This window comes from Haliotis cracherodii, unplaced genomic scaffold, assembly GCF_022045235.1.
Source record: "Haliotis cracherodii isolate W230 unplaced genomic scaffold, xgHalCrac1.p SCAF_1, whole genome shotgun sequence".
NCBI lineage: Eukaryota > Metazoa > Mollusca > Gastropoda > Lepetellida > Haliotidae > Haliotis > Haliotis cracherodii.
In genome coordinates this window covers 23,348,523-23,372,078 of record NW_027266264.1, presented here as the reverse complement: position 1 = coordinate 23,372,078, position 23,556 = coordinate 23,348,523, and the positions used below count along the sequence as shown (strand labels likewise).

The window sequence follows — 23,556 nt, the reverse complement described above, 5'->3', positions numbered from 1 at the left end:
TTTTGAGCAATTCACTATCAATCTCTCGTGTATGAAATCGTATTGTTACGAATTTGTAATACTGTTATTTCATCTCCATGCCTCGCTATCTCGAATGTCCGGATATCTCAAAGTTACAACGCGGTCGCGCAAGGTTCGACATACCGAGTTCCGACATTTGCCCCTTGTAAGCCAATCAGTTATAACCTTACGTGTTATAAACTTATGTGTTTTTATTATTGCTGTTAAGGTTATGCTTGGTATTCATGCTGTTCATAATGCGTCCACGCACATGCAAGTGTGCGCAGCAGCAGAAAGTTTAGTGCTGTCTGCATTTGAAACTATGAATGTACTGTTCAAAACGGCATTAAACTTACTTACTCACCAGGAAGGGGGAATTAAACTAATGAAACAAGAGAAACAATTATCATTTAAAGTGACATGTGAATTGTTCGACAGTAACATTCCGCCAATACTACCGTGTGGTTCTGCGATACGTTGAACCAAATGTAATTATTTTCATGGGAGAAGTTCATGCGTCGAATTGTAAGAATTATTTGGGTTGGTACGTATACGTAAAATTCTAAATATGTTGTTACTGTTCTTTGTATGTGTGAAAAGAGTTCATATATATGAGGCAAAACAGTATTTCCTGATATTACTATCAGTTATCAGTCTCGCTATATATTGTAACGAATTCCTTATTCAGATAGTAAAAGATAGGGAAGACTAATTATATAATGAATATGAATAACCAGCATGTACGTTGCTAGTGTACATGGAGGTGCAGGAACTTGATACGAAATTAGATGATGGTAATAATACATGGCACAGACGAGGTGCAGTCCAATGAACGTGTATTTGAATGTGTTTCTTAAATCAACACATTATATACATTGTAACGAGTTCATAACTAAAATCGTAAAAGATAGGGCAAGACTAATTATATTACGAATATTAATTTCCAGCATGTAAATTGCTAGTGCACATGGAACGTGTTACGAAAACAGATGCTAGTAAAATAGTCCGTGGTTCATGTGAAGTGCAGTCGTTCCATGATTGTGCATATGGATGTGTTTCTAAAATCAACCAACCGCCTCCGTGGTGTAATGGATGGAGCGTATGTTCGGAGAGCAGACGGTCGATGGTTCAATCCCCTGGCCGTTAAAAATGGAACTTGTTGTGACCCTTCTTGGTGTATTAAGGGTATAAAACAAGGACTGGTTGGCCTAGGAGGCAGTGCAATGTGTCTGAGTAGGGTTTCCATGTCAAACTGCAGCTTGGTATCTCAGTAGGCCAGGAAAAATAAAAACGGCATAATGACAAGCAGACACACACGTGCTTGCACGTGGCTATAGACAGACATTCTTTATTTCCTCCAATAATTGAAGAGTACATATGACAGTAAGTTAGGTCAAATCATAGATGACCTGTAGTGAACAAAACGCAGATAACAAAACAAAATGAATACAATGTCCTTATAGGTAGGAGCTTGTGAACTGTAACGGTTATAACATGCTTTGGTTGATGTGTAACCTGCAAATATGTACAAACTTTGAGACAACCAACACAAATCGTATCCAAGTGCTAAAATCAACACGACATAAGGTGTTGTGATCTCCTCCAAGCAAACAGTTCAACATTGCATTGTCATCCTGGTCACAAAAGTTAATAAAATCGTTTATATGCAGCAGTGAAGAAAGTTTATGAAGCATCAGATATGTTGGTGAACAACTCACATGAGTAGAGAGCATTTGGCAAGATAACAGTTCGCCATAGCTTTGCCCTAAAGATAGGATTAAACCCATGGACATTTAATCCGGATGTATATAGAGAGTTTAGAGTTTTCAATGCTTTGTGACATGCTGATTCAATTCGTCGTTTAGTCAAGGTGTTATGGGAGAAGATAACTCCTGCATATCTCGTTTGCTCAACTCTATTAATTGTTTCTCCGCCTATGGTGAGGTTAAATAACAATGGCCTTTTAACGCAAGTGTTTATTGTTGACTGTTTCCTTCTGATACTTTTGATTCTCCTGTAAAAGTACCCTACATCACAACTCTGTTCAATATCCCTGTATAGCTCTTCTGCAAGTCTACATTCGGCTTGACGTTTATTCCTGCGAAAGTTTCTTTCCCACGTGACACCAAACTTAGTTGATAAACGTTATATTGCACTTGACAAAACTGTCCATGTGATTCATGTAGCACGCCGTCGGGTGTGGTCGTGTGAAGAAGGTAAATCAACCAAGTTACAGAGTTCGAATCCCCGACAAGTATCATGTGCCGGACACCTATATTGATTTTTACCATACGTCCCCGTGTTTGTTCAGGTGAACAATTGACTTGCCTTTGTATGTGTTTGTGTTAGGATAGGCTAACATTTTCGCGAGCACCTGGTATCATCGCAATTTGATAGTTATACATAAACACATGCACATACTATAGCAGAGATGTATTAAGAGTATGGAAAGGGTTTTGTCACTTTTATTTACAATAATACGTGAACATGCAACCACGTAATCCGTTTTAGCTAACTTAACATCGCAATCCACAGAAGTAGTTGATACATATAACTCCAGGCTCATAAACCAACATTAAGAAATATCCTTGAAAAAAAGGCTTTGTCATGTTTAATATGAGTCATATTCTCACGCACTTAACTCATTCAGTTCCAATTGGTTTCCTTGATAACCGCTGGATATGTTGGCACCACAAAGCTAACTTTTATACCAAGTCGTTCCCGGAGTTACATAGCCAACGCATGGAGAAAACAAGATATGATTATGCTTCATTTGTTCTATGATTTCATAACCTTAATTTAAAGCTCTTTTAAATCGGTATAAAATGACACTAAACATGTTTGTAAGTGGCCTATTCATCTGCTGCTTTTTAAAATGTGACTTTTCAGTCTTTTGGAATGTGGCCAGTCTTAATGAATTTCATAAGCTTCACGGATTCAAACCCTGTGAATTTGAAATCACTTTTTAATACATCAATTGTAAACTCGTTTGCGAGTAGACCATCTACCTGGTGATTTTGAAATTTTGAAATATATTTGACCAGTTTAAGTTCCTTGAGAGCCTTAGAAAAACCCTCTATTGTGAGGTCTTTGAGGTGATTGGGCACCTGTTTGATGCTACCTTTGCGTGGTGGCAGTTGAGGCACAGGAACATCATCACTCACTGTCCCGTGTACTTGGCTCACGTTGATGGCGCTTGCATCCTCAGAAGATGAACTCGATCTGGACGGAAGTTTCGGTCTGCACCTGGTATCCTGACTGGTTGTACTGACACTCTTTGTGACTTTAGTTACACTCGTTTCCTGTGTCTTGTCTTCGGTTCCAGTGATCTTTAGTTTTCTCTGTAGCTCGGTCACCATGGCCCCTTTGGGCGGATGTCTTTTGTGGTAATATGGAGTGGCGTACTCGTCATCATCAGTGGCCTTGTCTCGTGACAGCAAAGAGAAGGTGATGTATTCAGTAGGCTCTATGTAGGAATAGATGTGGTCCTCTTTATCTACCACAGAACTCTCCGAAAACACTGCTATCTCTGAAATGTAGGCATGCTCTTTTCATAAAACTTTAAATCCAAGAAGCATAAAAAAACAAAACATATAAGAACATGAACTTACGTGTTTACATATATCCAATAAATAACCATTTCCGTAGTCATAAGAAATGTCTGCTTAATGCAGAGTTCTCTGTACGATTCCAACGATATCATTAAGCACATGTTTATAAATCACTATCAAATTGTGATGATACCAGGTGTTCGAGAAAAGGTGGGCGTATACTGCCCTACCGGTGGCACCTGTCACAAACACATGCAAAGGCAAGTAAATTGTTCACCTAAAAATGCTGTAACATATGGTACTAATCACAAGAGGGAATTGCATCGGATATATTTTGGGTTACTAATGCGTTAACTTTAGAAATGTTCTCCACATGTCTACCACAAAACATTTTGAAAGCTTTACCAAGGCCTTTAAAGTTTCAACTTTGATCAACAACTTTTCAGCAATATGACGCACTTTGAAATCGTCACAGAAGAGGATGTTTGACTGTCCCTCAAAAGTTGGAGCTTGTGGAGTAATGCTATGAGGGAAACTTGACTATTGGAAAGTTGAAATCATCCATCTTGTCATACAATCTTGTGGATATATTTCGGTCACGCAAGGCACGCATACACACGATAGCAGGACATAGGTAGACCGGCAGAGTAGTTATGGAATATATCAAATCTTTTGAAATGAATAACCAGGATGTTTTGTATCCCGAGTTTTATCTGGACAACACGTGTAGGACCTGTATTCAAGGGGCAGCAAGCAACGCACGAACCCGCTTTATTATATACCCCAAGATGGTGAATGGACACAATTGTCAAGCCTGTTGGAGAATCGTTTCGAGGCAACGCATAACAGATGGTATGAGGCGCCGCAATTCGTTGTGTTCTGTTGCGTCCCCTATCCTGTGAGATTTCTAATCTTAAATTTTCTCTAATTTATTTCCTTGGTTTGTCAGCAAAATACCACTGCTTTCCGCATCGTGATTAACGGCTACGACCTGCCTCACCGCCCTTCTACATGAAGCTGACACGCTATGGGACAATTCTACATGTTAAGCTTCATATTTAAACACATTTGAAAGCTTCTGAAATCAGACAGAAACATTCAATTACTTATTTTTTCCACTTGGAGATACCTGATACGTTTGAGTGAAGCTTTATATGATCTTACCATTATTTCCCAAGCTAGGGGGTATTTTGACATCTTTCAAAGACTGTATTAGTTGAGCATACATGGTCTTCCATTCCTCCTCCCCCATACCGACCACGCCCTTCACCGTGGACACGTGCAAGTCGGAGAGGTACAGGGGCACAACCAACACACTCATGTCCACCGATCCTGGGCAGAGGGATGCTTGTGTTATAGTTTTATATCATAAATGAACAACTGAAATCAATTTTCGATCATGACAATTGTTTTCATCTTCTCCCTGTCAAAAACGTTAGTTATAGAAGTAAATATGGACATGGTATTGTCTTTTGATACATGAAAACATTTATTATTTCCCCAATAAGAAACCAAGTACAAAAATAGGACTTTCGACCTTGAAACTTAAAAAAATACACACCTTGAACTTTACTATCCTTTGCATCGGCATATGTATACATTTGTTGTGAATGTTCAATACATAGTATAGTAAAATCACGTTTTGAGGAGACATATTTATATGTTTTTTCCCCTGTAAGATGTAGGGGACACGGGTGGCCCAATCGTGGCGACGCGATTTGCTGTGCAGAGTTGCGTCCCTTGGGCGAGCCAGAATCCTATGATTGTGGGTTCGAATCCCGGTTCGCCCCGATCATGTTTGTCAGCACCATACCCGTGCTCGTGGGTTTCACCGAAGTGGTAAACGTCTGATGCCTGCATCACTTCGGACTTTCCTCCCACATTAAGCTGACACACCGTGATTTAACTGGAATATTGTTAAAAGCGGCGTTAAACCAAACTCACTCACTCACTCACTCACTCACTTATTGTAAGACGTAAACTCTTAAGACCTACGCCCATAGACTCCATTAGCCAGGATGTACGTCTCCTCGTAGATATGTGACAGAGCGAGATTACTGAGGTCCTTGGCCTTCTGTCGATCAGATCCCACATAAAATGCGATGTTTGAGGGAGCAGCGAACCTGACCTGCACTGGTAGTTTGTTCTCAAGAAGGATCTGTTTCATTGTCTGTTCTGGTCCCACTGAAACAACCAGGGTTAAAAAGGTATGGATTAATCTTCTTTGTATAACATTAAGTTACTTTATGCTTGTCGTACGATTGTGGGTATGAGGTCAGATGCGGTTGTTGGTGTCCGTGTCAGGCCGGAGACGGTTGTGGTTGTGGATGCTGCAGCAGATGCATATGTCATTGAAGGTAGGTTGTTATGGGAGTGAAATTCTTGTTCTGACAATTGAATGGAGTATATTTAACAACTACCAACTTATAGTTCAGATATTAACATCGTCGTCTATACGGGATCTGATCGTACTGACTTGGTTAAAGATCCTTTATTAGAATTTTGGGCCAGAATTATTGTTGTTTTCATGGGAGATGAATGACTTAATAATTTTTGGAAAACATAGTCCATCACTTACCTTTATTTCTGGATATGACAATTTTGAACTTGATAGGGTACTCCTCGGGTATGCTGATTGTCCTGCCGCGTGAGTCCCGTGCAACCACCCGTCTCTGCTTCACGTAGTTGTGGCAGAATAGAGGCTGTGTGGGGAAGGAGTGAAGTAAGTGAAAGTTCCAGCCAGGTTTGCTGTGTATGTTAAACTGTTCAATTAAAAAATATTAAGAATGGCCCGGTTATGTTTTACAACGTTATCATATGAATTAAATTATAGAGTTAGGGTTTAGGTTTTGGGTTCAAGAGTATCATGATGACATACCTCTAACATAACGGCTCCATCCAGTGTGAGATGGAGCCGAAATAATATAACATGTCATTGACAGTCATGTTTAATTTCAAAACTTGCAAGCGATTTTTAGGGAGATTTAAAAATGCTCTTACCATGTTACTTTGTCTTCTGGTGATACAACCTCAGAGAAATATTTTGCAAAGTGTTTCCGACAATCGGAAAGTTGAATTCACCCCATACGTAGCCCATATTGACAGAATAACCAATATCAAAATAAGCACCCTGATGATCCACAATCGGAACATAGACGAACATCTTAAACAAACTGATTGCTAAAACTCTGAATTACCGAAACGTGAGAAGATAAATAAAAGCGACAAAATCCAATAATCATAAGATATCTCTGCACCATCCAGACTATAAGATAGGCATGTACTTATGTATAAACCTCAGACAGTGATGATACCATGTGAGCGTTTATGTCCACCATAAAACGTTTTGAATCTTTACTAAGGCCTCAATGCACAACTTTTGTGCAGGATTTGTATGATGCTCTTTGATTTCTTCACAGAAGGCGTGATCAACTGCATTTCAAAGGTTCAAAGGGTATACAAGTCTAGAGCTGAAAATATTGCTCCACATAAAGGAGAAACTTGATTCTTTGAAAGGTTTCATACAGTCTTGTGGACATATTTTGGTTACGCAATACACTCGATAGCAGGAGAATAAAGGTAGACCGGTCATGAAGAATATCAGATCGTTTGATTTGCAAGTGCATAGATCTAAGTATGAAACAGATAAGGCACTTGTCTCTTTTTATTTCTAGTTCCGCTGGGTAAATCAAGGTAGGGAAGTGGCTACCTTGCCATTATTGAACGACAGTAGATAATCGATATACCCGACGCTTAAGTTAAACTCCTTGCCTAAATTTTCGAGTTTTTTTTTTGCTGATCCGATCAGAAATTCCGATTCACATATATAAAGAAATAAATCAACAAGACGGGGAGCACAATTGGTGCCAGTGATTATGCCTACTTCTTGCCAAAATGGATCATCCCCAATTTTGGCACAGATGTTATCGATGAGGAAGTCCTGCATGTCACGTATTATGTTCGCAATAAACTTCAGCGGACATTTGCTCTCATGTTTGACAGATTTCCTGAACCTTTTTAAGATGGATATTTAACTGTATATATGGTCACCACATTTACTGACAAATACACCAAGGATACAGTAATGTATTAATGGAAAAGCATAGGGGACGCCTTGTGAAATAATAATTTCTGGGAATAAACTAAAGGGTTTATTTTCATTTTCAAATGTTGCCTTTTTTAACCGAACGTGTTTAGAGATCTTACCTGTTAAAACTGAACTATAGGCTATTCTCTGTAAAACAGAGAGTACATACGTCTCACCTGCTCGGCGGCGAATGTCTCCAGATCGTTTAACCCGAGGCACCCCTGTGTGACTATGGCAAATATGGGCATATTCTTCGAGTATCGGTCAAAGAACTCCGGCATGGGGTAGTCCTCTTCGTTGGATTCGAACTGTAACATTCTCATCTCCATCCCGGCCCTGCAACAAGAACCGACTTCTTGGACTAGTTTTATTATATGTTATGATCTCAGCAATGAAGTATATAGAAACAAAGTGCAACTACACCGCTCACTCTGACATGCGGACACTGAAATGTTATATGGTATATATGCATTGTTGTACATACACCCTCTGGCAACATGCCTAATGCTTATTTACATTGTGAAGGACACGACACCGGTGAGACTACCTAAATGACACTATGTATGACATATGTGTTACCGTAAGAGACGATGTCGACCTGATTCCTAATCTTACTATATCCGTCATGTAAGACCAACTAAGGCTGCTACAAAAGTCCATCATTTTACTACACTGTTTTCTAACTAAAATGGCAACATAACTATTTGCTATGTGGTCTCACGAGCTGCACCCATTATTGTACTGCACTGTGAATCTGTCAGACAGCACTATATTTACAGCCTTGAAGATATTAGCACAACCGACTGAAGTTTAGAGTATGTCACCTTAATGGCAATGTGAAATGCGGCTAAATAACTAAACAAGGGCACGTGTTAAAGACATATTTGTATGCTACCGAACATATAATACTAGGGGTCAACTGCAGTATTTGGGTCCCCACTTCGTGGGTTTCCATAAGGAAACCTCTGCCTTCGGCAGCTTCGCTTATACATAAGCGCGCACACGCAAGCGTGCCGAAATCCGTTAGGAGGCATTATTTAGCAAGAAGGACCTCAAAAATGAGCAAGACGTGAAAAGTATGGTCTCAAATTCCGCCCCTGTGGGGGCCGAGAGTTTTACGATAGAAAGTGAAGCCGAATTATCGTACTGTCGACTTCTTGTTGTTTGTGGGCGGGACATAAATGACGTAAGACGTCACGTGTCTGATCATGTGACTTTCCTTATATTGACTCGTTACTACGAAAGCAACTTCGCTCATAACTTGTAAATTCATAAACTGTGGCTTGTACAAATAAAACAGAGTCGCCTTGGAGTACAGTGAAGACATCTTTGCATAGGTATGGGAAGAATGCGGGAATGTATGACATTTACTTTGTTCAAAACATTATCAGAAAAGAAATATTTCAGTTGTTCAATTGATCAGTTTCTAAGTTCACCAGCCGTGTTTACATTTATTAAACTGAGGAAGCAAAATGATCGTTTAAGAAAAAGATGAAAAAGAAGCAGAAAAAGAAATTGAACTAGGTCTAGATGGATCCACAGACTTAGGGCCTATATGACAGTCAATACGAATTCAACGTTTCAAAAGATTTGTTTGAATGAGAAAGTATCTATCGATGATCATTTTCCTATGAAAATTTACATGCTTTCATGAATGAAGTTATGCCATAGTGCGATTTATATGAAAAAGGGGGATCCTCCCCCTTTACCCCCCCCCCATATTTTACTTTAATATTTCGACAAGGGGGGGACAAACCTTGGACCCCCCGTGTGTTGTCTGTGTAAGAAAATACTGAATTGCAGACAGCGTTCAGTAGAAAAATGGCGGCCAACAAATCCTCTCGCTTCGACCGTAAATAACGAACTGCGCATGCGTGGAACGTTTTTCGTTCGACAACTTCCGTTTACACGTAAAAACGTTCCTTCCGAAGTGGGGACCCAAAAACTAAAGTCTACCCAATACTGGCACTAGGCAATAATGAAACAGTATTCAAATTGTGAAATCCGTTTTACAAAACCTTGGCAACACTAGGCTAAAAACAGAATATACTACATAATGGCACCCCGTTTAATGACAATGTCGTTTAGGAAATGTCTTTGTTTCAACCTCTCGACATCAACTGAAATATATGACAATTAAATACTAGTCAGAGAATCCACCAGGGAAGACCAGAAACCTATTACCTTCAACTTGCAGACACTCGTCCACCGCCCTAGTGAAAGCCAGCCACTGCATTTGGCCACCAACCCTGCGGTGTCTGTATATAGATAGTATCAAGTGCACCACTTGATTGCACAACCCATTCCCCACCCTCCCGTCTTGGAATGGACTGGGCCATAGTGTCGATAGTGTGACCGATATACCAGTCCATTTGATTACTCACCTATGGGTGGTTATCTTGCCTTGTATAGATGCATGTCCGTAGGTATTTTGGGTCAAAGTGCTATTGCACCTTCAATAAAGGGAAGTATCGCTACAGTTGGCTATCTACATACATGGATCTATTCTGTCCCTGTTGACTTAAGTCGCTGATTGTCTGCTCCAGGAAGTACATGTATTATTTATGAAAGGACTCCGTCGATTACAATCACCATGTTTACCGGGCAAGGTGGATAAGGTAAACTATCACGGCGGCCTATAGGACAATAGAGCGTAGGCCAGGCAAACTAGTGGTTGGTGACATAGGCAATTTATTAAGCTGCAGGGCAAGGTGACACACACCCTTGAAAGGTCACATAGTCATAAGGCGACTTTACAACAAGCCATGGGTAATGGGGACCTATTCCGTCTTGGATAACTATCTGGGTATGTGAATAGATCTGGTATTATGTCAGTCCTAGATAATATACTCCCATCCATTACATGGTAAGATCCCAGGCCGGGTCATACCAAAAGAGCCAAACGACGGTTCTTCTTGTTACCCTGCTTGGCACACGGCATTGAGGAGATAAAACAAGGCCAGGTCGGCTCGGAGTTAGTATAATGTTAGATAAGCTTGTTAAACTGCGGCATGGTATCATTGCTCTAGTCCGGACTAGTACAAGCAGGCACAAATCATAAAAGCATTCCATGAAGATACGTCACTATAAATTAAAGGATCGATCTGTGCGGTGTCGACGTTGACGAAGTGGCGAGTGTCAGTCGCACCAGAGGCCTGTGTCTCGGTAGCCGGACTAGGCCTATCATATCTGTAGGTGTAGGGTAGGGTACCTAATGTACAATAAATGCTATATACGTACACAATACATATACCGTATATTGGTTACAAAAACGTTTAACAATATAATGACATGAATAAAGTTTTATGTTACGTTATCCTAAAGATTTTTAAAAATGTTTATTATCGTTTTGTTGCAATGAAAACATTCCCTAGCTTGTCCCTACGTTATGTTATACGTTGTCATTTGTGTGCAAACGCTATACTTTAGTTAAGCGTTGTCATTTCATTTTCAAATCAGTCAGAGTTAAAGTCGTTGACATCAAAATCGTTGCCAAAAACATCAGATCATTAGAACACAATTATCAAAATTATTGTTTTAAATAATACAAAAACATATTGATTTTCACGTTAAATAACGTAGGATGATTTTCTAACGAAATATACAGTAACAATAACTTACTTTAACCTGTAGCATGCAGAAACCTATGACACAGAAATTGACAAATCCCCAAATAACCTACTCAAAATAACAGCAGTGCCAATTACTAGAAGATTCCAGCAGCACACTAGTTCTAACAGAATCAAGCCTGCCAGGTCTCCAATACCGCAATACAGTCAGTGTGAACTTAAATACGCATCACCTGAAATGTTTACTACCTGCAAGTTCAACCGTAACCAGCTGCAACGCTGCTACTTCCTCATTCAGTCAATAGCAGGAGCGGAGCGTGAAGGTTCCAAAGTTCGCATAACAAGCAGGTGTTAGGAAAGCATAACAAAACGTATTGAGATGTGACGATGTGCAACAGCAGTGCGTAAGCAATCCAAACAATGAATGTCAATGTATACGACGATTTCAAAGAGTGTCATACGACTCTTGCTCAGAAGCTGATTGATCAGGGTTACAACACTCAATGCCTCAGTAAAGCTTTCAAAAACGTTTCATGGAAGATATGTGGAGGACATTTCCAGATTTGACGCAACCATCTGATGGTGTTGTAAGTGGAATAATTAAAATGAGGCGCTCCCAAAATGTCATGTGACCTTTGGCCTTTGGTGATACTCCCACGGCAGCTCATAGGGTAGAGTGATTTCCCTTGGTTGTGTATGATCAAACTCCGCCCCAGGCCTTGACACCTTCGAGAGCCCTAGAGTCCTAGAGCCCTAGAGCCCTAGAGAGCTCCGCTGTGATCTCGTTTACAGGCTTGTTTACAGTTATGCACTTCCGGGACGGACTACAGTGTCAACCAGGGGCAGTGGTGGCGGTATTGCTGATGGTTGTGAATAGCCCATAGTTTCCATGGCACAATGTCCATCTTGTACATTAGTTGCCTCAGACTTATCATTTCAACGAATACTTTCGCGTGTAGGGAGGACAGTCTGGGGGTCGGACCCGGGTGTAAGGCAAGTTAGGAGTTCCCATATGTTCTGCCTATAGCGAGCACTCTCTGAAGTTCGGCATTTTAGCAGATATTTCTCTGCTAACTGTTGATATAAATTTGTTATCAATTTAAGTTCAATTTCAAGCACCTTTCAACCTTTCAACAAATAACATTCATTTCACAACTCGCTGTGATATAACTGGAATACTGTTACTAATAAGCGGCTTAAACCTAACTCACTCACTCACTCTCACAACTCACTACTAGATATTTACGAGGGGGTAAAAAATCGTTTTGAGTCTAGCATACATATAGCTAAAATATTTGTGTGAGATTAAATTACTTTCAATATAGTCTCCTTGCAGTAAACTTGTTCCATCTCTCCTCTGAGGGAGTTACCCCTGTATTGTAGAAAGTCAAACTCGTGTCTGTCAAGCCGCCCTCCGCAGAAGCAACCAATTCTGGGACCCCGTCAAATCTCTGACCAGGCAAATGTTGTTTTCTTTTGCAAGTTGGAAAACGGGTGGTAGTCTCAAGGGGCTAGATCTTGTGGACAATGTGGATGGAGAAGAGGCTTGTACCCACTTCCCCGTACAGCAGCCACTGCAACATGATTTTTGTGAAGTGGAGCATTATTCTGATGGGAGAACAACACCACATCGAAGTTTGCTGCTTTGCTTCTCTTTGATCATCTTCCCGAGGCAATGGCGTTAACTGACTATAAAAGTCCAGTTTCCGCCCTTGCCGAGCTAGGCTGGAATTTCCAGGCTCCATCGTAGCGTGTCGAGTTGCGTCCCTACTATGTACCTCCTATTGACCAATCTGATTCCATCTCATATATCATTTGCATTTGCTTCAAACAAAACAGCGGCGCCCAGTCAAAACGATAGTCGAGATCTTTAATAATAAAGCGGGCCTTAACCCGCGAAGTGCATCAAATCAAGTGCACCTTGATGAAAAACATGAAAGAATTTGCAAAATATTTGTCGACGCCCAGTTGGCGGAAAACATGTTTTGCAAATCCTACAGTCGACCGAAATCTTCACGTTGAAATCCATGTTGTTTACGAACCAGATGTCTAGTTCGTGACGCGATATTTCGGGAAGGGTGGAAACTGGACTTTTACGACAGTTTGACAGTTAACGCCCTTGCCTTGGGAAGATGTTCTTTGATAGAGTCGCGCAATCTTTTCCAATAAGAAGTGCAAAATATGCACCACACATTTGTGTTCGGTGTCTATTATGCTTTTGCTGTCCCTAAAGAAGGTGGCTAGAACGATCACAGTGGGTCAGGTTGCTCTAAACGTCTTGGTTTTTGGAGAACCAAAGTGTTTCCACAAGTGGATTTTTGTTTGCTCTCGGGGTCATAGCGATGAATTCAGGTCTCTTCAACTGCCATTAGCCTAAAATGAAAATCTTCTCGGTTTCAGTTGTATCTGGTTAACAGGGCATAAGAAGTGGTGACCCATGTAGCCTTCATTTCATCCGATGGCGTTCGAGGAATCCATCGGGCACAAACTTTTAACATACTTAAATGTTCAAGAAGTACGGTTTCTATTGGCTCATACAAGAATCCCGGGGTCTCCTAACTGATGGAAAGTATTGCACCTACATGTTGTTCAGGACCAGGATGTGGATGGCATCAATGTGTTCTTTAGTCGTGCTGGTGGTGGGGGTCCTCCAGAGAGGGTTATCTTCAAAACTATCTGTCCCACACTGAATTCCTTCGCCCAACGTTTATTTTGTTATTTTTAACATAATCAATGACAAAGGAAAATAGATTAAAGGATCCAATTTATAAAATATGAAACCGACTGCAACGAAAGCGACTGATGACTCTTCAACATCAGTGTAAACAGTGATAATTCCATAACGGTAAATAATCGCAGCTAAAAATCCAACGTATGATTCCGACTCTATCATAAGTCTGTGTTTATGAATCACAATCAGATAGTGATGATGCCAGGTTTCGACAAAAACGTAAATTATGTTAATTAGAACATTCAAATTCAAGTTATCTTCATCGTTGGCGTCACGGCAAGTGGCATGGTGACTACACAGTAAACAAGAATAGAGATGACATTGTTTGCTGGCGCTGTGTTGATAAAGCTTCGCGTGTTAACAGATATGAATCTACAGATAAACTCCCGACTAAATGGCAGTTCTTGAGGGCAGACACGGGAACAGAACGATGTAGTTTGTATTCATTTATTATGCAAATGGAGAAGGGGCTGAGGAGACTTGGATTTAACCAAGATGAAATACGTATCACGTTAACTTGTTTCATCTTCTTTTTTATACATATATATATATACCTGCTTGTCTATCTTTGCTAGAACGTAAACAATTAATCCAATATGGCATATATCACCTGCAAAAGTAAATAATCTCGTCAAGGTGGACGGTGATTGATGGAGAGTTGTTAAAACTGATTTTGGTGAAATTCATGTTCCAAAATTCAGACTTCGGTAATACCCGAGAAGTCATTTAGGGGCCCTCATACTAACTCCGATTAACAGGAGTCTGCAATACAGGAACTGTTGCCTCATCATGTTTGTGACTGCCCAAAACATTGTGCCAATGCTGAAATTGAGAACCGAAGGTTTCTGAATGTTGAAAAAGGATTTTATTGATACTTTCATGCCTAGCAATGAAAATACAAATACCCCTTCAAAACATAGACTAAACATAATTTTGGTTTCGAAATATTTTGCAGAAAACTTGTACAAAATTCGGAATGTGGAAGACATCCAATGAACTGAATACTTTAACGAAATCCGATTGGAAGATGTGCATAAATGGACATGAGGTGCTCTCTGTTAAGAGCGGCCACTTTGTTTGATACACATGTTTGGCGCGATTTGTCAAATGTCTATGTAAGATTCCTCTTGTATATTTTCTTTAGTAATTTATTATTGGAAATTTTAGGTGAAACAGAACCACTGCCACGCAAATACTGGAACCGTAAGCTCTGGTATCTTCCAGTGATGGTACAATGTAAGGCTCACAATATCATTCTCTGTAGATATTTATTGGTGTTTCTAAATGTAATGGTTTTAAGTGTGAACCAAAACCTATACACTAAAAGGCCTGAATGCGAGCATCGAACGGAAAGAGTCCGTCTGGGAGACACACGGGTGCAGGAACAAACAGTTATAACATGAATGTGTACACATTATCATAAATTAGACCTCATATAAAGTCAATAGCAAACATATAATTTACACATATTTGCATCAATAGCAATAATAGTAACATTGAAAGAGTAATTTGATGTCCTACCTATTTATATACCGTATTCTGTTAAAGGACAGGTCCTGGAATGATGAATATGCGCGATAGATAATTACAATATATTGACATCAAAACCTTCATTGATTTAAAACAACTTTCCTGCTTAAGAAGTCGAAAAGTAGACATATTTGAGCCCCGGTAACTTTCCGACGAAATAGTTTCCTGCTCGGATCAATATTATTTGGACAAACAAAAGACACGAAATTAAAAAACACACAAAACCAACAAATGTTGAAAACACTGAGGAATTACGTTCCGAATGTAAATGGGAAGAATCACAAGTTCAGGAATACCTAAATATGTATAGAAAACTGGTCTTGCTTATGCAATGTGAATAAAATGTAAAATATATAGAGAATCTCACCCGAGTGTCTTTTCATATCAAAAACACAAACACGAGTTGATAAAAGTGGCGTCTAAAAAAGGGCCAGTGGTCACTGAGAATTGGTGGGGCTGTGATATTGCTGGAATATTGCTAAAAGCGACGTAAAGACAAACTCACTCACTCACCCATAGGTGTCAGGGAGTATGGTATCCTCACTGTCAGGGAGGACAGTCACAGAGAAAGTATTAGGGCCATTTTGTCATTTGGAAATGAACAACACATTTTTCAGTATGTTCACATTGAAAATTGTACATTACACTCTATCATGCCATTACTTGATATCGCCCTTGGCATCTTAGGGAGTATTTGTTCTGATTGTCAGCTGAGAACTTGCTCAGTCATATCACAGAGGTGAAAAACTAATATATATCGCACGTAAGAATAACAACAACCTATATATAGCTAGATATGCCAGGCTCGTAACTTCTGATATCTTTCGTCGTTTAAATTTCGACCACTCTTGTGAAATATCATTTTAACATGGCCAGTGACAAATGGAAATATAATATAAGATTCATTTGATAAAATATGAAAACCCACTCCAACGGAAGCGTTCGATGAATCTTCATTAGAAGGCAATGTTGATTGGAACATTCAAAGTTCTAGTTACCTTCGTTGGTGGTGGCGTGTCATGTAGCATCGTAAAACTACCCTTGGTGATGCCATTTAGAAATGAAGAAATCAGAGAGTTTATGTTCACATTCAGAATTATACATTAAACTCTATAACATTACTTGAGGTCATTTGTCGAGCATGGCCTTTGGTATCTTGGTTTGTGATCATTGGCCGAAAACATGCTCAGTCACATTTTTGGAAAGTCTCAACAATCATTCCTGAAGGAAAGGTGGTTAAAAAACTACCGACTCATTTAGGAACATATTGTTTCAATTTGGAATGTGTCCAGTTCTGAGGAAGTGCTGAAATCTAAATACCTCAATGGCCGAAAATTGGAATTCCTTCCTTAACATATCGTCAGTAAGTTCCACAGCGATGTGCCCGTCAATCTGATTCTCTTTGAACAAAGGCACGTATTTACCCAAGTGTAAATCTTGCATTTTCAACGCAAGCTCCTCAATGCTCAGATCCCTGGTAGGAAAAGACGTAGGATCAGTACTTCCCACAAATGTGTGAGGGGCGGCGCAGTCATCACTATCACTTCCACTTTGACCTTTTCCCTGGCTCTGAGCATGTATTGGAGATCTGATCGACCAAGACTTCCGCTTTTGTTGCATCCTGGTGTATAGATTATCTTGGGTCCCCCGCGCTAATGGCCAACGCCAGGACCAGTTGGGTCCCTTCTTGTCGCTGCTTACAGTGTCCACGTGTATAGAAGCACGCTTAGTGATGATGTTTTTCCTCAGCTTCTTGAAATGTCCCTTAGCCTGTTTGAGTAGTCCTGTCTTGGGTGACCTCTCTGTCGGGATGACACTGTAGTATGCCGCTTCAGCTGAAGCATGCTGTTCTTTATCTTCTCCAGGTAGGCTTACGTCCTCGTATATTTCCTCATTATCTTGATTCTGTGGGTTATTTCCCCCGATGGATGATCCAGCATATGCTTTCACTTTCCGCATTTTCAGCTTCACATAGTCGTAAGGTTCTACGGTTTCAAAGGAGGTTTCTGGGGCTTTTACCGACTCGTTGGAGTAAATGGAAATGTCTGCAATGCATAAAATAACTTAATACAAATATTAACGTTTTTCGGAGCTCGTGGTGTGTTTTACCATTTTCACTGTCAACCATTTAATTGCTGTTTAACACAACTTGGCAATATTTCAGCAATATTACGGCCAGCTTAAAATAACAGAGCGAGGATCTGACAAACCAGCGATTGATGTTATGAGCAACACTCCACACCACAATGAGCCACGGTCAACCAAGTCACCGAGCCTGACCACCGGATCCATTAAGTCGCCTCTTACAACCAGTGTATATAGTTTGCTGGGGACTTTTTCTATTTCGGAATCACCACCGGAAAATTTACAAAGGCTTGAGGTGGTCGTTGTTATAGAGAAGACAAATAAGAAAATGAGATTGTCTCTTTACAAAAATTCAAGCTAACGCCGCCTCTGTCAGCAATAGTTCTGCTATATAACTACATCATGTAAATAATCAGCCTTGGCTGGACATATAAGTGGTTATAACATGAGGTGAGGTGAAATGGGGTCCAAGATTATTGCACTTATATAGCGAAGCGCATGCAAGTGTGTGTGTCTGTATGTACTAGTCCGGACTAATTCTGATTTAATAGTGCTAGCACACTGAGATACCATGCCGCAGTTAAACATGAATACCTCACTCAGACACAGTACACTGACTCTGAGCCGACCACTCGTTGTTTTAATCCCCTTAATGCCAAGCGCCAACCAGGGTAACAACAAGTACCATCTTTCGTCGCGGCCGGGGATGGAACCAACTATCGTCCACTCTCCAGGCAGACGCTCTACCACTAGACCACGGAGGCGGTCGGTTATAACACGGGCAACGATAACATACCATTGGTCAGGCTGCACATTGTAACTTTTGGTAAAGTATACTTATTTATCACACCTTCTGGTGCCACTGTGTCAAGAGCCATGGTTTCCATCCGTGAGTTGAAAAAGGTCATCAGATTCATGAAGTACCCTGTAGACTTGCCCTTGATACCATTAATGGTTGACAGCAGCACGTCGTTCAGGTACAGTGGAACCACGAAGGGTGTGTCGTCAAGCTCGGCTTTTCAAAATATCGGAATGATGGGTTATTAAGGATCTCTCAAGGCGTAGAGTTACTGACTCTAAAAACACTCGTCTGGATTTTGTAACAATTTTTTATGAAACAATAAAAACAGTAGAACAATAATACAAAATGTATTGATTTTGAATTAAAAAAAACACATCCTGATCTATGGATCAGACGTTCGACAATAAGCGTTATTCATCAGGTTTGATTGGCTCACAACGAGTCGATGATGCCGAGGACTAAAGATGAGCCCGTAGGCTCAATGATACGGCGAGATATCGGATTAAAGAGGCTTGTCTTGCAAAAACTTAAGACATATTGAGATTAAATATCGGTAATGGTAACTAACGTTATTGTCTGAAAGGAACTATCATTACTTATATAGTTTAAATGGAATGTAATGCTCTGAACACCAACTGACTTATAATCTGTCACATGACGACACAAATTTAGCAACATAAACAATTCAGTGTTTCGTATATATCTTCGAACCTAAAATTGTTTACTACAAACTATTTACAACATGATAAGGAAGAAATAGGAATTTCCCTTAATTTCTGTGTACATGTATCGTCTTAACAACAGCTGTTTCCATTACCCAGCAGCGATCGTCACATTACGTATTTGAATTTGAATGATCACTATCATTTATCACGCTTGAAATTTTTTAGGGCCTTATTAACTATACTTTTTCTATACCCGCATATGCACTTCTTTTCGGAATGAACAAATCTCTTACCACATCCCATCCCTAGCAAATCTTTCAATGTCACCTATTTTAGGGGAACTATTTTTTAAAGCGTGACGTTGTAGACCCTACTGAATTCAATTCACGAAGTGCAGCACAGTTTTGTTGTCTTCCCCCGTGATATAACAAAAGCTTTACCATGCACTCTTCCTTCAATACAACTTACGTATACCTACTTTCATCGACGCCATGCCCTATGAGATAGACTACTTCATAGACATCTGTGAGCTGTAGTGAGCCAAAGTCAGTGACGTCGGTCTTCTCTCCGTTTAGAGCTATTAAATCGTCGCCATCGACGGCGAATTCCACATTAACCGGTAGAGCATTGTCTCTCAGTATATCCCGAAGGCTTTGTGTCGCCCCAGCTGAAAATAAGATAAAGTTTTGAATGTATGTAAGATCATATTAGGGACCGATAATTTCATATTGGATTGGGGAGTGTGTGGGGGTTGGTGGGGGTAGATTGTAGCAGACATTTCTTGAAACAAATAATTATGCTTCAGATTGGTTGAGAAAAAAGAGTGTCGCAAAAGGTACATTGTAGTTGAAAAATACGTTTTCTCCAGACAAAATCCGAGCGTTCGCTCGTCACATCGATTCCCCATGGGTATAATGTGTGAAACCAATTTCCGGTGTTCCCCGCCAACAGCCCAAAATAAGAAAGTAACTTACGTTTCCGGTCTGAGTTCACTCTGAACAGGTGTTGTGAATCGACGGGTATGCTGACGTTAATCTGCCGTTTGGCCTTCGCCATCACTCGCCTCTGTCGACTGAACGTGTGACATCGGATGACCTGCAGACACCAGGTTCACAGTCAAACATGGACACATCTACCGGAACAGTACCAATACATACACAACTGCAAACAGGACGTATACTTATTCATGCCCAATTCGTCGCTCGAGGTTTTGCTGGTTGTGGGTTCGATGCCACATACGGCCGAACAATGATCCTTGTTCTTTTAGTATCATACTTTTGCATCATGGGTTTCAACAAAGCGTTATTCAATGGCCACGACCTGCGTCACGTTAGGTGTTTCATACACATTAAACTGATTTAACTGAAATATTGTTTCAAATCACTAGCTCATTTATTCGGACCCATCCCCACATGTGGTCAGTTAATCGAACAAAGCTCTCTCTCTCTCTCTCTCTCTCTCTCTCTCTCTCTCTCTCTCACTCTCTCTCTCTCACTCTCTCTCTCACTCTCTCACTCTCTCTCTCTCACTCTCTCACTCTCTCTCTCACTCTCTCTCACTCTCTCATTCTCTCTCTCTCACTCTCTCTCTCACTCTCTCACTCTCTCTCTCTCACTCTCTCTCTCACTCTCTCAATCTATTTCTCTCACTCTCTCTCTCTCACTCTCTCATTCTCTCTCTCACTCTCTCTCTCTCACTCTCTCTCTCACTCTCTCTCTCACTCTCTCTCTCTCTCACTCTCCCTCTCTCTCTCTCACTCTCTCTCTCTCTCTCTCTCACCTGATATGCTGGAACTGTCTCTATGTCTGTCAGGCCACATTGCCCTTGTGTGACTAGTATCAGCTTGGGCAGGTTGTTCTCGTGTTCCTCAAAGAATTCCCTCAGAGTGTAGTTCTCGCCATTGTCCGAGAAGAATGCATCACCCGAGTCCATCGCCGAGCGTCATCAGCCGCAGCCTAAAGTAACGTCTGAGATGTAATAAATACTGTCTAAAAATACATAACATTATTGACTTTTCAAATGGTCTAGTTTTCCTCAATTTAATCATCAAAGCATCATCAAGTATCATCCTTCAATTAAACATCAACAGCTAATCACGGCTGGTGGATGGTTGCTGAGCATATCACCGAACACTGTTATTTTGAACACGTGTAAATAGTGTAAATTCGAAAATATTCCATAAACACAATGTGTCACGCTCAGCACCCGTCAATAGAAATGCGATCAAAATAAACTGCCGTGCAAAATAAAATATACTCTCATGATGGGGAAGTAGCCTAGTGGTTAAAGCGACCGCTCGTCACGCCGAAGACCCGGGTTCGATTCCCGATATGGGTAGAATGTGTAAAGTCCATTTCTGGTGTCCCCCGCTGTGATATTTCTGGAATATTGCTAAAAGCAGCGTAAAAACACACTCACTCACTACACACATAACGGTGGCTAAAAATGAAACAAACAAGAAATGATTATTCGATGGCGACGTAATTGATACTGGTATTTGAACCTTACGTTTGTTGTATTTGGCAACTGTTTTCAGCCTAATAATGTTTTGATGACACATGATCAACACCCATCCGAAGCGTCAAGTAAGAAACAAGCATCATGACGCATGACGCAGTCTTCGTGGTATGACGTGAAATGCCAGTGGTGAACACATTAATCAATGTCTGCGTGTATACGCTGGGGCCGACTTGTCCGACATAATGGATTACCCTACGACAGAAGAGGCCAACACAAAGGGAGGTGTTCAAGTGAGAGAAACTCACTGCTAGTCCTTGAATGAGTTCACCATGTTCGCGGTGCATCACAAATACATGTCGGCACAGATACTGGTTTGATCATACTGAAAAGGTGCATATCGTAGATATGCGGGGTCGCAATATCTTTCAAGTATGATATGTAGTTATAATTATTACAAATGCAAATTTTAGAAATGGGTTACGATGAACATGTTCATATTTTACCTCGTGATTACCCTTCTAAAGGTTTAAATTTATCAATAAGATGCAAAAGGTTCAAAGCTGAGATGTTTATGTTAAATACAATTGTTGAAGGGGATACTATTGGTGTTTTGTACTTTCAACATAATTCAGGTATGACCTACAAAGCTCAGTGTAGAAGTATCATCATGGACGACACCGATTGCTGCGACAAAGGACGTGGTGCTTATGGGCGCGGTGACTTCAGGGAACCAGGCTACATAGAACCACCCTACACTTATGAGTATACATGACAACAAATGCATAAATACAAGCACTCGAGGTAGTCCGGTGACATATGTAATAGAAATATAGGTTTGGCTTACCTGACTGGTGTTTATGTGTCGTGTGGAATGCGGGATCCCTCTCCACGACCAACTGATATAGCTACCGTAATGTCTCTACGACTGGGGTGCCGCCTATATTGAGGACGAGGAAAAGGTTTCTAAATAAGAATCGGGTCTCTAATTTGGGAGTGATCAGCTGCAGAGTGGAGCGGGCGGTGTTTTCTTTTGGACTCAAGGAGTCAAAACTTTGTGTACAAATTTAATCAAACACATGTTGCTTCACGCATGTGAACGGGGTATTAGGTGTGTAAATAAAGTATGTAAATTGTGTAAGGCACAAATATTCGTCAGTCAACTGTTGAAAATTTGTTTGGTTTGGGCAAAAGAACATATATTAATTAGTACTCTTACGTACTGCATATAGGTAGCTACAGGTGTAGGTCTGTGTATGTATTTACTATATGTAGGTGTGTTGTTGTTATTGTGTTTACTGTACTGCATATAGGTAGTTACAGGTGTAGGTCTGTGTATGTGTTTACTATATGTAGGTGTGTTGTTGTTAGTGTGTTTACTATACTGCATATAGGTAGCTACATGTGTAGGTCTGTGTATGTGTTTACTATATGTAGGTGTGTTGTTGTTAGTGTGTTTACTGTACTGCATATAGGTAGCTACAGGTGTAGGTCTTTGTGTATGTGTTTACTATATGTAGGTGTGTTGTTGTTAGTGTGTTTACTGTACTGCATATAGGTAGTTACAGGTGTAGGTCTGTGTATGTGTTTACTATATGTAGGTGTGTTGTTGTTAGTGTGTTTGCTGTACTGCATATAGGTAGTTACAGGTGTAGGTCTGTGTATGTGTTTACTATATGTAGGTGTGTTGTTGTTAGTGTGTTTACTATACTGCATATAGGTAGCTACATGTGTAGGTCTGTGTATGTGTTTACTATATGTAGGTGTGTTGTTGTTAGTGTGTTTACTGTACTGCATATAGGTAGCTACATGTGTAAGTCTGTGTGTGTGTTTACTATATGTAGGTGTGTTGTTGTTAGTGTGTTTGCTGTACTGCATATAGGTAGTTACAGGTGTAGGTCTTTGTGTATGTGTTTACTATATGTAGGTGTGTTGTTGTTAGTGTGTTTGCTGTACTGCATATAGGTAGCTACAGGTGTAGGTCTGTGTATGTGTTTACTATATGTAGGTGTGTTGTTGTTATTGTGTTTGCTGTACTGCATATAGGTAGCTACATGTGTAGGTCTGTGTATGTATTTA

At 40.4% G+C, this 23,556-nt stretch overlaps 2 protein-coding genes across 3 annotated transcripts; both read right to left on the bottom strand.

The window, feature by feature from the left end:
- Positions 1-1,344: 1,344 nt before the first annotated feature.
- On the bottom strand, positions 1,345-11,393 carry LOC139474658 (uncharacterized). Of its 2 annotated transcripts, none has more exons than XM_071257763.1 (6): positions 11,321-11,393; positions 7,815-7,990; positions 6,130-6,253; positions 5,547-5,735; positions 4,716-4,883; positions 1,345-3,529 (listed from the first exon to the last, which is right to left on the bottom strand). In XM_071257763.1, the coding sequence occupies exons 2-6, from the start codon at positions 7,965-7,967 to the stop codon at positions 2,886-2,888; spliced, it is 1,278 nt and encodes a 425-aa protein (XP_071113864.1). In that variant the 5' UTR covers positions 7,968-7,990; positions 11,321-11,393; the 3' UTR covers positions 1,345-2,885. The 2 variants fall into 2 exon arrangements, with proteins under 2 accessions (XP_071113864.1, XP_071113857.1); XM_071257756.1 differs by lacking the exon at positions 11,321-11,393 and adding an exon at positions 9,823-9,898 and having other exon boundaries at positions 7,815-7,974.
- Positions 11,394-14,413: 3,020 nt separating this feature from the next.
- LOC139474647 (uncharacterized) lies at positions 14,414-22,410 on the bottom strand. The gene is made up of 6 exons (XM_071257745.1): positions 22,325-22,410; positions 20,800-20,975; positions 19,995-20,115; positions 19,499-19,687; positions 18,404-18,568; positions 14,414-17,513 (listed from the first exon to the last, which is right to left on the bottom strand). The coding sequence occupies exons 2-6, from the start codon at positions 20,950-20,952 to the stop codon at positions 16,741-16,743; spliced, it is 1,401 nt and encodes a 466-aa protein (XP_071113846.1). The 5' UTR covers positions 20,953-20,975; positions 22,325-22,410; the 3' UTR covers positions 14,414-16,740.
- Between the last annotated feature and the right edge of the window lie 1,146 nt (positions 22,411-23,556).